Below are 15,711 nucleotides of genomic sequence, written 5' to 3'. Positions count from 1 at the left end.
TCCCAAGTAAACTCTCCGGATACTTGAAGTTTACTCACTAGGATTCATATAAACTAGCAGGGATTGTCTTGAGAGGCCAAGTTTCAGTTCTCAGTTGCTCGTTATCTGTCCTCTGTGCCACCGCATTCTGATTTTCCCAGATATGCTCTCTGAGCATCCCTGTACAAATCCTCCCTGAAGGGCACCTGGGGGGTGAGAGGCTCAAGGCTAGGGAAGTCCTGGAAGAAATTAGGAAGAAGGGTGCTTTCAAAAGCAGGGCTTCCTTTCGAAGGAGCCCTGTCTACATGGCTATTTTGCATTTTGAAAGCAGCACTTTCAATGCACCAAGTGGCCACCATTATGCAAAGGAGGTGCTGAATATTCATATCAGCACCTTATTAGCATTCTCAATCCACTGCATTTACATACCCCTTCTGAAAGGGAGGGGCAGTGTAGACACAGCTATATGGAATACTGCTATTTCGAAATAAGCCACAATGGGTGCCAGTGGCACTATTTTGAAATAGTGCTCTGAATCCGAAATACTATTTCAAAATACATTTTGTGTGTGGTTGTGTTATTTCAAAATACAATATTTCAAAATAGCTGTTTTGAAATATCTTTGTTCAAAATAGGACTGCTGTGTAGCCATAGCTTAAGTGTGCTGAGTTAAAGAAGTTACATAATCATAAACGTGCGTACCCTGCAGACAAAGGAACTTGGGAAGTCAGTGTGCCTCCAGAAGGCAAAATCCCTTCCTTATTATCCCCTGGAGGAGTACAAATCCACAATTCAGGGCTGTGGCTAAATGTCACAATCTAACCCAAAGTTCAACAGACAGATAATTGGGGAGTGTTGCGGCAAAATCTCACACAAAAACAGATTTAAAACTGGTGAATTCACTTGACCCAAAAGAGAATAGGTGGTTCAATACAGTCATTATGAAGTTTCAAGAGGAAAAATATGAAGAGATGAATCGGAATCAAAACAGTAAATCTGAGCCCTCCCAGGCCTGACACTTTGACATATGGGTGGCAGTCCAAACCTTCCCAAATTTTAGGATGTTCAAATTGGACTTGCTACATGGGAGACTTGACCTGCAAACTGGGATTTGAAATCAGAGTTGCATTGGGTTTGGTCCAGGCACATGTAGTAAGAAGAATAAATAAAAGCCATATTCATACAGTAATTATATGAATTTCCTAAATATAACACATTTATTAAATGACTACACTTGTTCATGTGCTGTTTCTATGGCATTTGTATTATGAATCACTCATGCTTGGACCCCTGATAGCTGACCTCTCTATCAACAATAAAAGAATGAGGGTGAAAAATCCTCATGCCCATTCAAGCCACATGATATTGTTCTGCTATCTCTATTACTGTCTGCATTGGTACATGTGTGCAGTGTACTGCACCAACAAACAGAAGAGAAAGATGCCAAATTAAAAAAAAAGGTCTTTCATAAGCACTCTTTTTCCAAAATCCATCATTGGAAACATAATGAAGTGTGATCCCCAAAGGAGGCAGGCATGAAGAAATTGGCTTATGCTCTCTGAAACTGATGCCTGACTAATACCTACGACATCTTCAATAACTAATCCATGAAAAATTACCAAGCCATTTTACACTTTAGTCAGGCACAGCAGTAACCACATTATGGGAGCACTGAATTTAGTGTACTGTGGTAGACCCACCTAGTATCCTCCAGCAGTAGCCAGAGGCTTATGTTTTAGACATATAAGAAGGGGAAAAAATGTATGGCTTTTTGGATGACACCATTCTGTACATGGGAAGAAGGGCTCCCTTCTTGACCTCTGCAAGTAGCCTCAGGTGACACAGCCCCTATAGTCTTGCACAGCTACAAATGATGCTATGTTAATGAGATGGTCCTTCCTTTATGAAAAAAAATTGCTACAGTTTATGTTTCAATTATCTAGTACTTAGGTTCCAAAACTGGGGGAGGGGGACGTGAAGAAATTCCGGGGGGGTGCATGAGGTGACCCAGTCACCCTGTCATCAATTCCCCTCACCCCAAGAAAGAGGCTGTGTTGACATTACCTCCTGCAAAAATGGAGGTCGTGCCAGGTTCCTGCAGCATGGGGGCAAAGAAGTCCCAGAGCTGCATGCCAGAGCCAAAGTCTCAGGATGCACGTGCACTGCTTCCCCCTCCCCAAACAGCACATTATCTCAAAAGCTGGGTTAGTTGCTTACTGGCAACTTCCATCCGCCTCTGCCTTCCTGTGCGGGGGGCGGTGTGGAGTGGGAGTTCCAGCCAGGTCCGCACCACTACAATTGCTCAGGCAGCACACACCTGCCGAGGAGAGCAAGGATCTTCTGATGTTATGAAGATGATTTCCAACTTTTTTGAAGAAAATAGACTTGCACGGGAAAAAATTGGTTGGTGTATGCACAGAGGTTGCTCCAGCGATGCTTGGCTCTCACGCTGGATTTGTGACATTTGTGGTTACGTCTGGATTTTTTTTCTTTCACCACTCACTGTGTCATATGCAGACAAGCATTTGCTGCTAAAACCCTTTCAGATGACCTATGAGACTCTTTGAATTTGGCCATCAAAGTTATCAAGTTTGTGAAGAATATTGCTTTAAATACGAGACTTTTTGCAGCTCTTTACACTGATTTGGGAGCGGATCATAAAACTCTTTTGTTTCACACAGAGGTGTGAGGGCTCTCCAAAGGAAACATGCTTTTGAGATTATTTGAATTGAACGAGGAAGTGGAAATTTTCCTCAAGCAACAGAAGAATGAAGAGTTATATCGTGCGTTTACAGACCAAATGTTTCAACTTTCACTGGTGTACCTCATGGACATTTTTGAATCTTTGAACAACCTCAGTTTGAAGCTTCAAGGAAACAGTGCTGCAAACATGATAGCACGGCACGATGTCATCAAAGTGTTTACAGAAAAAAAGCCAGCTTTGGAAACATCGAACACAAGCTCAGACACCTTGACTTTTCGTCTTTTCCAACATTTTCATCACCTGCAGCAAATAAAGGTTTCCAAGAACTTTGTAAAGAGGATGTGAAGAACAAAATTGTGTTTCGTCTGGACTGCCTTGTTGATGAAGTCGTCTGCTATTTTCCAGATCATTCTTCTGTCAGCCCTGTTCATAAATTAGGATGCAATACATTCAACATTGATGTCGATTTATTGCCAAAAGTCAATTCATTGCATGAATAAGCACTCAAAATAAAATATGATTCAAGTGCAAGAAATAATTTCAAAAACTCAAGCTTGGAGGAATTTTGGATAAAATATTTCCCAGTGCACTTGAAAGTTGGAAAAGAAGCACTACGTTTTATTCTTCCATTTTCATCAACGTACCTCTGTGAGTAAAGCTTTTCAAGTTTAGTCACATTAAAAATGAAACAAAGAATCAACTGGATGTCAAAAACTATTAGCATTGTGAACTTTCATCTTTCAAACCTAGGATTGCCCAACTCGTGAAGAAAATGCAGAATCAACCTTCACATTATATTCATTTTGTTTCTGCTATTTCCCATGTTAAAGTACACTTTTATTAAATTTTGGGCCAAGAAAAAATATTTATGCTTATTTTTAATTTTAAATACATTTTATACCAAAATTTTGTATTTATTTTAAATTTTAAATTATGAATTGAATTTTTTGTTAAAAGGCTGGTTGGATGATGGTAAAGATGAAGTGGGGGTGTGAGTGTTTCTCAAAAATCAAAAAGGGGGCGTGATGCTGAAAATTTTGGGAACCACTGATCTAGGAAGGCAGTGAATGCCACAGACTGACTACATGCTGTGTAGTACCATACAGCCTTTTATTTGCTTTAAATTGAGTGCCCCTTACTATCATTGTGTACTATCGACAGGTTCTTTTGTTAAGGTACAGTTTAAAACAGTGCGGGGCAACCAAGGCTAGTGATTGGGTGGATGAGTGGCCCTCCCTCATTTCAGTGGGCCACCAGATTGAAACTGCTCATGTCACTACCTGCGGCCCCAAGAATAAGATATAATACATTAAGGTAAGTCATGCCGGCTATTTCAAAGCAAGTAGCAATGTTTTCTCCATTCAAATATTGCTAGAACTGTCACCAACTTCAAATAATAAAAAGAAACATCGATCCTTACCTTACAATAGAGCTACTTCGGGCGACTTTGGGTTGGGTCTGTCCTCCACAATCTGTCTGAGATTAGGAATAAGGGATGTGCAAACACTTTGCAATTCAGCACTGAGGTGTCTCTCCATTAAGTCCCTGCCCAGCATTTGCTTTGCTGACTTTCCCAAGCACATTCCATCCCTTCTCTTCCCCTTTCCTTCCAGCACTTCCAGAGCACCATAAATTGGTTGATTTGCACCATGCCCTGGCTCTTCTCCCTCCATCCTGGAATGTAAGTGCTGCAAATCAGCTGATTCACTGCACTCTGGACACACTGGAAAGGAGAGGGAAGAGTAGGTAAGGGCAGGGCCCCAGTATGTGAGAGGTGTGGAGGAGGAAGGGGGCAGACGGGTGGAATCTCCATGCCTGGGGATTTTTAACTCATGGCTTGACAAAGCCCCAACAGGGATGATTTAATTGGGATTAGTCCTGTTTTGAGCCCGGGGTTGGACTTGATGATTCACTCTATGATTCTAGGGGGTGCCTAGGTTGCATGTGGAACCCTGAGGGGGCCGCATGCAGCCCACAAGCTGATGGTTGCTCACCACTGGTGTAAAAGGAAAGGCTGATACCTTCCCACTGTGGCCTTTGTAATTTGGAACCCTGCACACTGGTAGAATTAGGGCCCCTTTAAATTTTCTTTCTTCCAGGCTAAAGCATTCTGGTTTTACTATCAGTTGTCCAGCCACACCTCTAACCCAAGCCATACATGTAACATTTGCACCAGAAATCTTTGTTTTTTACCCTACATGGCTTTCAGTCCTTCCCTTCACTCTCCTCACCCTCACCTGAGCAGCCCCACACACAGCATACTTCTCTCTGCTCTTCCCGTTAGCATAGCAAGAGACCTGTGCTATGCAGCACCCCGCAGAGAAAAGGCAGACAGAGCTCAGAGTTCTGGAGTTCTTTCAAAGAGAATGCTTATTTCCTGTCAGGATGGGGATTAAGAGAAAAAGCTACCAGAGAAACTCCAGACCATTGGTCTCCAGCCTTTTTTAAGCACAAGCTCACTAGCTCAAACCCAAATACCTTTGCCCTGTCCCCTACCCCACCCCTTCTCCTTCTTTCCCCATCCTCAGTCACTTTCACCAGGCTGGGGCAGGTGTTGAGGCATAAGGGGAAGAAGCAGGCTCTGGTCTTAGGCTTCCAGTCTGAGCCTCGGGCAGGAAGTTCAGGGTGCAGGAGGGATGTGCTAAGACAGAGGGCTGGGGTGCAGGAGGGGACTCAGGACTGGGGCCGGGGTTCAGAATGTGAGCTCTGGCTAGACATCGCTTACTCAGGCAGCTCCTCGAATGTGGCACAGTGGGGATAAGGCAGGCACACCCTGGCCCTGCAAACTCCCAAAAGCAGCCAGCAGGTCCAGTAGCAACTCCTGCATGGGAAGGGGCAAATGGCTCCACACAATGGCCCCCTCAGATGGAGGCATCCCCCGCACACCTCCCAGTGACTCAGGGTCCCAATGGACAGCATGTGGAAAACGTCTGCCCCACCTTCCTGAGGGACTGAAGGGACTTGTCTCCATTTTCAGGAGTGATGCAGAACCAGGGTATGGGAGAGTCTGCTTTAGCCACCCTGCACTGCCTGACTATTAACAGCCAATCGCCTGGTCTGGCTGTAGGAGCCTCCAGGAGATTGAGACCGGTTCCAGGAGACTCCCAGCCAGTGTTCTGCATGTGAATGGAAAAATTAGAGGGAATATATTTTGTGTGTGTGTGTGTGATAATTACTCCAGGCACTACAGGTTAGAGATTTCAGAACTCACTTCTCAAAGAATTAAATTTAAGCATGACAGAAATAAAAATTATGAAATGCACACACTGCTCTAAAACCTATAATAACTCACTTTGAAAGAAGTAACAACACCACAATGTGCTGATGCATGTGTGAGGAGGGGAAGGGAGTTTGAAAGACAGTGTGTGTTTGTGTGAGTGACAAAGACATACACGGTCTGTGAGAGTGACAGAGATTTGCATTGCCTCTTTATATGTGTGCTGAATACATTCAGACATAGGAGCTGCTGCCAGAAAGCTCTCTCCATCCCTAGCCCTGTTGTGTCTCCCCTCTCTATGTACATAGCATACAAGGGCGGGGAAGGTAGACACCCTGACATCAGCATTCCCCTCCCCTGCCTTGCCCACTCTGAACATCAAGCAGGAGGCTCCTGGGGGGCAGCTCCAAGGCAGAGGGCTGGAGCAGCACAGCAGTGGGAGGAGGGGTAGCTGAAGCAGCAGCATTTGATAGCTTCCTGGTCAGGATCACCTGCCAGAGGCTCCAAGATCTACCAGTAAATCCCAATCTATTGGTGGGTGACCACTGCTCTAGACACAAGTCTTCAGGGTCAGACGCTGATCTCCATTGCTAAGATGAAAAAAGTCAAAGATAAGAATCTGTCTCTCAAGGAAATAGAAACAGAAGAGAGGCCCTGGAAACTGTAATTTGTGCGGTGCGTACCACAGTCATGGATTCCTTTTCATCACTGCTTTACTTCTTCATGGGATCTGACATGCACAAACAAGGACATCTGGTCACTGCTTGGTTTTCACGGTCTTCACCCAAAAACAGAAAGGCATGCAACCATAAAGATTAAATTTCCTACCATTATGCCTTGCCCTTCTCAACCACTCCAGCTAGATAGAGCCCCATCCTCAGAAGACAATTCGTTGCTACAGTACCAGAAGGAAAATCTTGTTTAAAACTTCCCTTTTCTTTTCTGGGACACATCTGCCAGGCAGGTATTTATGCCCACAGAGGTTGCTGGCTACTGCCTCTCCAGCTCAGTTGGACATACCCGGGCTCTCGCAGACCAGTCCCAATCACCTGTTGGCAGCAGTTCATCCAGGCCCCCAGCTCTCAGCCATATGCTCAGCAGAAAGTATATTCACATGCACACACAAGTGCACACTTTCAGAATGGAACCATTTCTGCTCTAGCCCTCTGTACTTACCCTATATCAACATTGCGTTCCTTGCCACCATGAAAATTGAACAAAGAACTAAGATAATTTGTGCTTAAAGAAACCACATTTCGGATGTGGAAGAATGATATCTTCTTCTTTGCATGTTGACGACCTGTGATTTCTCATTGCCATAAAGGAGAGAAGCTAAGCTTTTTACCTCAGTCCTGTGACCTAATGTAACTTACAAAATCTGCTTGAAATAGGAGGACTAACAAAAGAGACGTCGTCAACTAAAAAGCCGCAAACCAGAAACATTAGCAACACTGCATAGGAGCAAAGCTAAGCTCCCGGGAGTGATGACATTCACTTCCAGGGATTTGTGCCTCTGACATAAATATCATTATATAATGCAGCAATGCCTTGCCTATGAAATGCCATGCTGTTAACCAATGTATGTTTATAGCATGGCTTGCCTTTGCCATGGAAAACAGCATTTTTCCTGGAAAAAAGACTGAACATGGATTTGAATGGTCTGAAAGAGAATTCCATTAAATTGAATATGTATGTATAATGGAGGTACACATCTCCTAGAACTGGAAGGGACCTTGGGAGGTCATCTAATGCAGTCCCCTGCCCTCTTGGCAGGACGAAGCACCATCCCAGACATCTATTTGCCCCAATCCCTAAATGGCCTCCTCAAGGATTGAGCTCACAATCCTGGCTTTAACTGGCCAATGCTCAAACCACTGAGCTGTCCGTCCCCACCAGGTCTGAGGTAATGATCACATACAGATTAGATTGCCTTGGTTAGTTACATAAATGCAATTTGAGTATACAGTTACAAATCTGCCTCCTATAACATCAAACTCACGAGCTCTACTGAGGACCCGAGGAGTTGAAGGCCCAGCCTCATTCCACTGGTGGTGACGTGACAGTGCCTTATAGCAGAGGAAACTTTATAGAGTTAAAGAAAGACTAGTGCTACTAGAAGGAACAAAACTGTAGAAAATCCTTAGAAGATTTGTAGAAATCCTTAGAAAATCTGTCTCTACACTATTGGCCATGGGGTGTTATAGGCCTCTTTGCATCACTTTGGCCCAGTCTCCTAAAACGAAAACCAGCCTTTCGTTCTCTAAGATTTTGAGGGTACACATATCTGATTGGTATTAAACTAAGACATGCCTTTCAATGTGCATGAGCTGTCACTTCACAGCCTCATGGACAAACTTCTAAAATGAACATCTGTGGTTAAAATGCCAAGAAGTACCAACTGATGACCTTTGGTGACCCTTGCTTCTACTTTATGATAAATAGGATGACCAGTCTGACAGAGCCATTATATTTTGGGTGCCTTCTGATACCACACAAGATAAAGGTTACATTCTACATCAACACACTGGTCCCTTTCTCAGATATGCCACAAGATAAATGCTTCATACTACATTAGCGTACTGGTCCCTTTTGTCCTTTGCAGGACACGCTGAAGCTGAAAGGTCTGGAAATTCAGATATACTCACACTTATATAAATATTTCTGGAAATTTCTATATACTCACACCTACCTAAATATATATAAAGTGCTAAAGCTAACGTCTCACAGAGTGTAATTCCTGTGGGCCCCTTGCATTACTGCTAAAATAGAATAAAACAGGGAAAGGTTAAAGGGAATAGATAGGATTGAATATAGGCTTACAAGCTATAAATCCTGTCATGTATCCTGATAGGCTACGGAGTGGAATTGAAATCAAGTATAATGGAAGAGACAAGTCTGTAACAGGGGCAGGATGAAGGGGACAAGGCAGAAGAAGCTATGCACCCTAGAGGCATTCCCTGCTAGAGCCTGGAATGAAACTCCAGTTTCCTGACTCTCACCATTTCTCTGCTGTCACCAAATATCTGCGAAACCTTCAGGCCCTTTGCATCTCATCCCCCGCTAGTGTTGGTCCACATAAGGGATGACTGTGCTTGCAGTTAGCTCTAGTGACAGAGGTTTCGCAGTGAATCTAAAGCTTCCAACTCTTCTGTGGAAACCTGTGGGTTCTCAATATACCACATGATGCATTTTGTTCCAGCTTGGTTGAAAAGCTAGGAAATTACGTTAAAAGGGCATTATTAATGTTGCAAAGACAAGAAGTTTATGGTGTATTGTAGAACATATAACATTGGTTGATCAGTTAAATTCCATCTAGGGCTAGTGCAGACACCCTTTGGTGACGTTGCAATAGTTTGCTGGCTTACCTTGTACACGGTCATGCATTAAATGAAAGCCAACCTGACTGGTCATTGATGTCTATGAAGTTTACACTGTTCAGGGGACAGAGGTTTTTGAAGGGATGGAGCAAAGTGGCATTTTTAAAAGCCTACTTTAATCTAGAGTAAAAACTTTTTCCTCCTCAATATTTGATCTCCCTCTGACTTCACAGGAAAAAACTAGTAAAAAGCACTCCTGAAATGCCACCACCACCGGTCTGTTTGGCCTTTGAAGTGTCAGAGCCGTACATGGATTAGCATTCCACCAGCCTGCTGTACTGAACAATAGGAGTATGTCTGCAATGAAATAAACCAACCGTATCAACAATAAAAAGGGGACTCTCTTGCACAGGTTATTTAAAAAATGAAAATAGTCCAATGCAAGTTAAGCTGTTTATCAGGCTGAATGATAATTAGTTATCTAAGAAGAAGAGAGATTAATATTTTATTACAGAACAAGTATCTAATGGATACAGAAGAATTGTGTCTACTTTAAGCCACCTCTCATGAGGGTACAAAGTAGAATTATGGAAGATACAGAATTAATGCTAGACAAAGTACAAAAGGAGTGTACTGGGAGAACTACCACATCCTCAGAATAACACAAAATGAAGCATTTACCCCACAAATATTTAGAAGTATCAATGCAAGGACTTGGCAGCTCAGTGGAAAATAGAGCAACCTAAATTGCCCATATGTTGGGTCCAGTCTTAGGACTGAGTAAGTGAGCCAAAAAGCCATCAAAATCAAGGAGGCAACATAGATGAATTTTTATCTTCAGTTACTTACTGTTGGAGGGAATCAAATTATGGCTCACCCAGAACATTATCTAACTGATCACCAGCTCTTCATATGGCTATGCTGTTGTTGAGATGACTGAGTGTTATTTGTGATGCATCAAAGCCAATATTTTTCAGATATAGAAACCTTGAACTAGGTTTCTTCAACTTTATATCTAGGCACCAGTTTGCTTTTCCTAAGTGCTGAGACCCACACAGTGCCCACTGACTGTTTGCCAAGATTATCCTCGTTGGGATTGCTTGGGTGCTTGAGTTTTGCAAAATCAAGAAAAGTTTCAAAAAATGGCTGCTACAGTGTTTGGTTGGTTTGTTTAAATCAAATTCGCTCATCTCTGTTGAAACTGAAATCAGGAATTTTAGAAAAATCACTAGAAAAATTGTTTACATGAAATTTTCATACTGAGTTTTAGATCAAAGTAGTCCAAACAAGCTTTTCATAATCAAAGTTCCTCTGTCTTTTGTGTTTGACCCTTCATTAGCTTTTCACACTAATTCAGTATGTTACCCAGTATTCAAGGATCACCTCATCTGCAGCAAGTTAAAAGACCTGGTTTTGGTGGCTGTTCATAAATTTATAAGTAATGATAATTTCTAAAATGTACTGACTACTTAAGAAACTGCTTGGATGCATATTGTATTATATCTTGTTTTATTGTGTGAGTATGTCTTCATAGGAGTATCTTTTGATATGCTGATATTCTGTGTAAATTCCATTAATGCTGTCATATTCATACTGTAAATTCTCTTATGTAGGGACTTTTCACCCTTTGTATGCAGCATTTAAGCATGATGATGGCCTAATCTTTGACTCAGACCTCCAAGCATATCACAATATAAGAAAATAAGAATACTATTAGCACAAGATATGTGTAACTCCCAAAGACCTTTTAGCCTACCTTACTTTCACAAGAGTAATGTCACCAGTTACCACCGACATCAGTGGGGCTTTGTCCATTTACTTCAATAAGAGCTAAACTGAAAAAAACTGAGTATAATAGACTGGACTGCTGCTTCCTTTTGATGATCTGAGTTAAACTTTTTTTCTTTTCATTTAAGGCCCTACACAAATTCCTTCCTAGCCTCCATATCCAACTTTCTTTTGGTATATCAGTCTAACCTCTCTCTCCGAGTGATGCCAACTTCACAAATGGCCCCATGCATTTTTCATGCTGCTCCATAAACACAAACTGTTCCAACTCCAGGAAGCCCAGACAATCTCTAATAAAGATTGTGATTCATGATATCACCAAGAAGAACTATTGTTTGCTCAAAAAATCCTGGGCACTCCCTCCTTTGAACTTACAGTCTTGTTTCTCCATTTCTTGATAAAGTCAAATTAAGAGTAGGTGTCTTTATGGCAGATATGCTTTACTCGAACAAATTAGAAGGCTCAGAACACGGATAACTGGCCTGCAACTATGGTCTGTGATGTGCAGGAGATCAGATGAGATAGCCCAGTGGTTCATTCTAGCTTAAAAATCAAATAATATATGTCTGTATAACTCTGCTTTATTTAGTCTGTAAAGTCTTCAGGGTATAGACTGCCTATGCTTTGTGTGTTGTATAATGTGGAACACCCTATAAGCATTAAACAAATACATAATGAAGTTGAGGTACTGAAAGAGTTCCCCTAAAAAACTGTTTATTACTGGTTTGTTTAGTACTTTCGTGATACATCTACAGAGTGCATGGTCATTAGTTTTACATCTGCTACTTTTATTTTCCTTTCCCATCCTTTCACAGAAGCTTTAACAAAAGAAAATAGCCAGCAATCCAGACAGGGAAATTTTCCTTAGCCAAGAAAATAGCCTACAACTGGCTTCCCATGAAACTGAAAGTTACACCGTGAGCAAAAGTAGCAGAGGAGGTGAGTCAACCTGAGGTGCTCTTGGGAAAATCTTTAGTGGCAGATCTGAGGACAATATAATTGCTAAAGATGAGTCGGTTTTTCTTTTATCTCAGTAAAGCACTTTTGGATGAAGAGATAGGAAAGACAGGAGCAACACAATAGAAAACACTTGTTAAAATATTATTTACATAATTTCATATAAAGGAGCATTGATGTATGAACTGTAAAATGAATGTGTTGAATAATGAAAATAAAGCATTACAGAAAACAAATTATGCTTACTCCCTAACTATAAAGGAGCTTAATATTTAATTAAATACAGTTGGATGGTGAAGGGAGGGAGGTATAGCTCAGTGGTTTAGAGTATTGGCTTTGTAAACCTCCAGTTGTGAGTTCAGCCCTCAAGGGTGCCTTTCAAGGTTCTGGGGCAGGTTAGATTTATCAAAAAAAAAATCTGTTAGGAGTGATCGTTCCTGTTGTGAGTGCAGGGGACTGGACTCAATCATCTTTCCAAGTCCCTTCCAGCTCTGAGATGTGGATGTGTTTCCATGTTTCATTTGAGAGAAGAAGATGCATACATATCTCCATGTTTCAAGAAAAACATTGATTTTATAAAAAGCTGGGTGTGCGAATTCAATAAAGCAGAAAACTTCCTGTCCCTGGATCTTTTATGCAAAGTGGCTCATCCAGATGAATCTTAAATTGTTTTGCGTATTTTTTTGCATAGGAAACATTTTCACCTCACAGATATTAGCTGAAAACACTAAACATGAAGCTCCTGTATGTTTCCTTGGCTACGTCTACACGTGAAGCCTACATCGAAATAGCTTATTTCGATGTAGTGACATCGACTATAGACTACTTTGATGAGTAACGTCTACACGTCCTCCAGGGCTGGCAACGTCGATGTTCAACTTCGACGTTGCGCAGCACCACATCAAAATAGGCGCTGCGAGGGAATGTCTACACGCCAAAGTAGCACACATCGAAATAAGGGTGCCAGGCACAGCTGCAGACAGGGTCACAGGGCGGACTCAACAGCAAGCCGCTCCCTTAAAGGGCCCCTCCCAGACACAGTTGCACTAAACAACACAAGATACACAGAGCCGACAACTGGTTGCAGACCCTGTGCCTGCATCATGGATCCCCAGCTGCGGCAGCAGCAGCCAGAAGCCCTGGGCTAAGGGCTGCTGCCCACGGTGACCATAGAGCCCCGCAGGGGCTGGAGAGAGAGCGTCTCTCAACCCCTCAGCTGATGGCCGCCATGGCGGACCCCGCTATTTCGAAGTTGTGGGACGCGCAATGACTACACGGTCCCTACTTTGACGTTGAACGTCGAAGTAGGGCGCTATCCCCATCTCCTGATGAGGATAGTGACTTCGACGTCTCTCCGCCTAACGTCGAAGTTAACTTCGAAATAGCGCCCGACGCGTGTAGCCGTGACGGGCGCTATTTCGAAGTTAGTGCCGCTACTTCGAAGTAGCGTGCACGTGTAGACACGGTGCTTGTGTCCCAGTCCTCCTGCCTCCCATATCCCATGGTGTATCCAGCTAAGATGGTATGGTGTCATTTTTGACAGGCTCTGAGCATCAAATGTCTCTGTAACCATGAATGTAAAGTGGATGATGGCTGAATGAATGGACTGATGGGCAGCCAAACACATGCAATCTCCTAAATTTCCCAATACTTGTATGATTATCTTCTGCTTTGCTATAAAATTATCTGCTGTGATAGAAAAATTTGTTAACATCAATATACATGTTATGGAAGATATTCCTTGACAGGCATCACAGATATCTGAAACCCATTTTAACCCACGCTGGTCCGCCGCTTACGACAACATTACCTGAATGGTGTAATCCCATTGCCAGACTGCTAACAAGTCCTAGAGCATATGGAGTAAGTAAAGAGAGAGAAAGAGTCAGAGTGAGCGAGAGAGAGAGAGTGCATTCAACTTTGAAATTATAACTCAGAACCTCACCTAAAGCCTACTCTAGTTAATTTATGCTGATTTCAACGGGCTTTGTATCAAGCCTCTAACAGGGCTAGAAACTATGACTTTTTCTGTCATACAGTGATGGGTAGGGGAGAGAAAGTACAGTCACATTTGGAACAATGGCCACTTCTTATTAGTGCTGTGATTTGTTTGCATGGGGGGAGGCAGGGACCTGGTTTCCAATGGTATATAGAAGCAGGATGCAGTAAGCAGCCACTTGTTTCACACTGAAAAATGTTCAAAATGAGGTCACTATAAATCAAAGTCAGGTCACTACAATTCACAGTTGATGTTGACCATCGACACTGAAAATATGACAATGGAATCCCATCGGGCTTATTTCTGGGAAGTTGTTACTGATTAGGGTCCCCTTTTCTTTTTAAAATGCAGGAGCAGCTGAAGGATGATGACATGGACTGTATCGTCAATAATGATGAACTGACTGTAAATTACGAACCCACCAATCCTGTTCCAGTCCCAACACAAGCCAGGATAAACTCACCCCAGACTCCTCTCAAGGAAAATATTCACGAAGGAGACCTGGGACTAGGAGGATGTGAACTCCATCTTGAACACACACCGACACAAGCCCAGTTGAATTCATTGGCATGAGCAGTGTAAATGTAATCACAAGAAATGCATGGAACATGAAGGAGCACAAGCCAAATGTACTAGGCAGTGTTGGTAAGAAACTACAAAATGCATTAAAAGCATAAATTGAAGAGAATCAAACCCTTGTCAAATGTACCTCCTGGCGCTGAAAGAAATGATAGTTTATCATCATTTTCCATATATGTTATACAACCAAATTTAATTTTTTGACAGTGGCAATTTTATTAATGAAATTGAGTGCACTGTCTGCTACAGACATATTACAGATGCATTCGTAGTGTCGATTGTCCTGGCGCACATACATGCACAAGTTTTGAATGTTTTTCTCTTTGTTACTTAATTCAGGTGGTGTGTTTTGATTCGCATGATATGCTCAGGTGGTATTGGAACTTTGTAAAAAGTTACTTCTGGGGCAACATATAACCCATGGGACAAGTGGAAATCTATTTTGGGTACATGCAAATTTTGGGCAGCTACTTTCTCTTTACAAAGCTTTGAGACTCATAGGCTACGTCTACACGTGAAGCCAACATCGAAATAGCTTATTTCGATGTAGCAACATCGAAATAGGCTATTTCGATGAATAACGTCTACACGTCCTCCAGGGCTGGCAACGTCGATGTTCAACTTCAACGTTGCGCGGCACCACATCGAAATAGGCGCTGCGAGGGTACATCTACACGCCAAAGTAGCACACATCGAAATAAGGGTGCCAGGCACAGCTGCAGACAGGGTCACAGAGCAGACTCAACAGCAAGCCGCTCCCTTAAAGGGCCCCTCCCAGACACAGTTGCACTAAACAACACAAGATACACAGAGCCGACAACTGGTTGCAGACCCTGTGCCTGCAGCATGGATCCCCAGCTGCCGCAGCAGCAGCCAGAAGCCCTGGGCTAAGGGCTGCTGCCCATGGTGACCATAGAGCCCCGCAGGGGCTGGAGAGAGAGCATCTCTCAACCCCCCAGCTGATGGCCGCCATGGAGGACCCGGCAATTTCGACGTTGCGGGATGCGGATCGTCTACACGGTCCCTACTTCGATGTTGAACGTCGAAGTAGGGCGCTATTCCGATCCCCTCATGAGGTTAGCGACTTCGACGTCTCGCCGCCTAACATCGAAGTTAACTTCGAAATAGCGCCCGACGCGTGTAGCCGCGACGGGCGCTATTTCGAAGTTAG

At 42.9% G+C, this 15,711-nt stretch overlaps 1 protein-coding gene across 3 annotated transcripts in view; it reads left to right on the top strand.

Annotated features, from left to right (window-relative positions):
• Positions 1-14,684, top strand: part of SLC9A9 (solute carrier family 9 member A9) — a 325,761-nt gene extending 311,077 nt beyond the window's left edge. Inside the window, exons 15-17 of one of the 3 annotated variants that reach the window (XR_012646757.1) lie at positions 11,821-11,944; positions 13,697-13,825; positions 14,313-14,351. Coding sequence is in view for 2 of the 3 variants with exons in the window: in XM_075003792.1 (XP_074859893.1) it covers positions 13,720-13,825; positions 14,313-14,534 (328 nt within the window). In the remaining variant the exon portion in view is untranslated. Of the gene's footprint in view, positions 1-11,820; positions 12,389-13,696; positions 13,826-14,312 lie in introns of those variants that run through there. The other 2 variants (XM_075003792.1, XM_075003793.1) reach the window with 2 other exon arrangements.
• Positions 14,685-15,711: the final 1,027 nt, after the last annotated feature.

Source organism: Carettochelys insculpta, chromosome 10 (assembly GCF_033958435.1).
Source record: "Carettochelys insculpta isolate YL-2023 chromosome 10, ASM3395843v1, whole genome shotgun sequence".
In the NCBI taxonomy this organism is placed as follows: Eukaryota; Metazoa; Chordata; order Testudines; family Carettochelyidae; genus Carettochelys; species Carettochelys insculpta.
The sequence above is the reverse complement of the archived record's forward strand: the minus strand, read 5'-3'. Positions and strand labels throughout refer to the sequence as shown.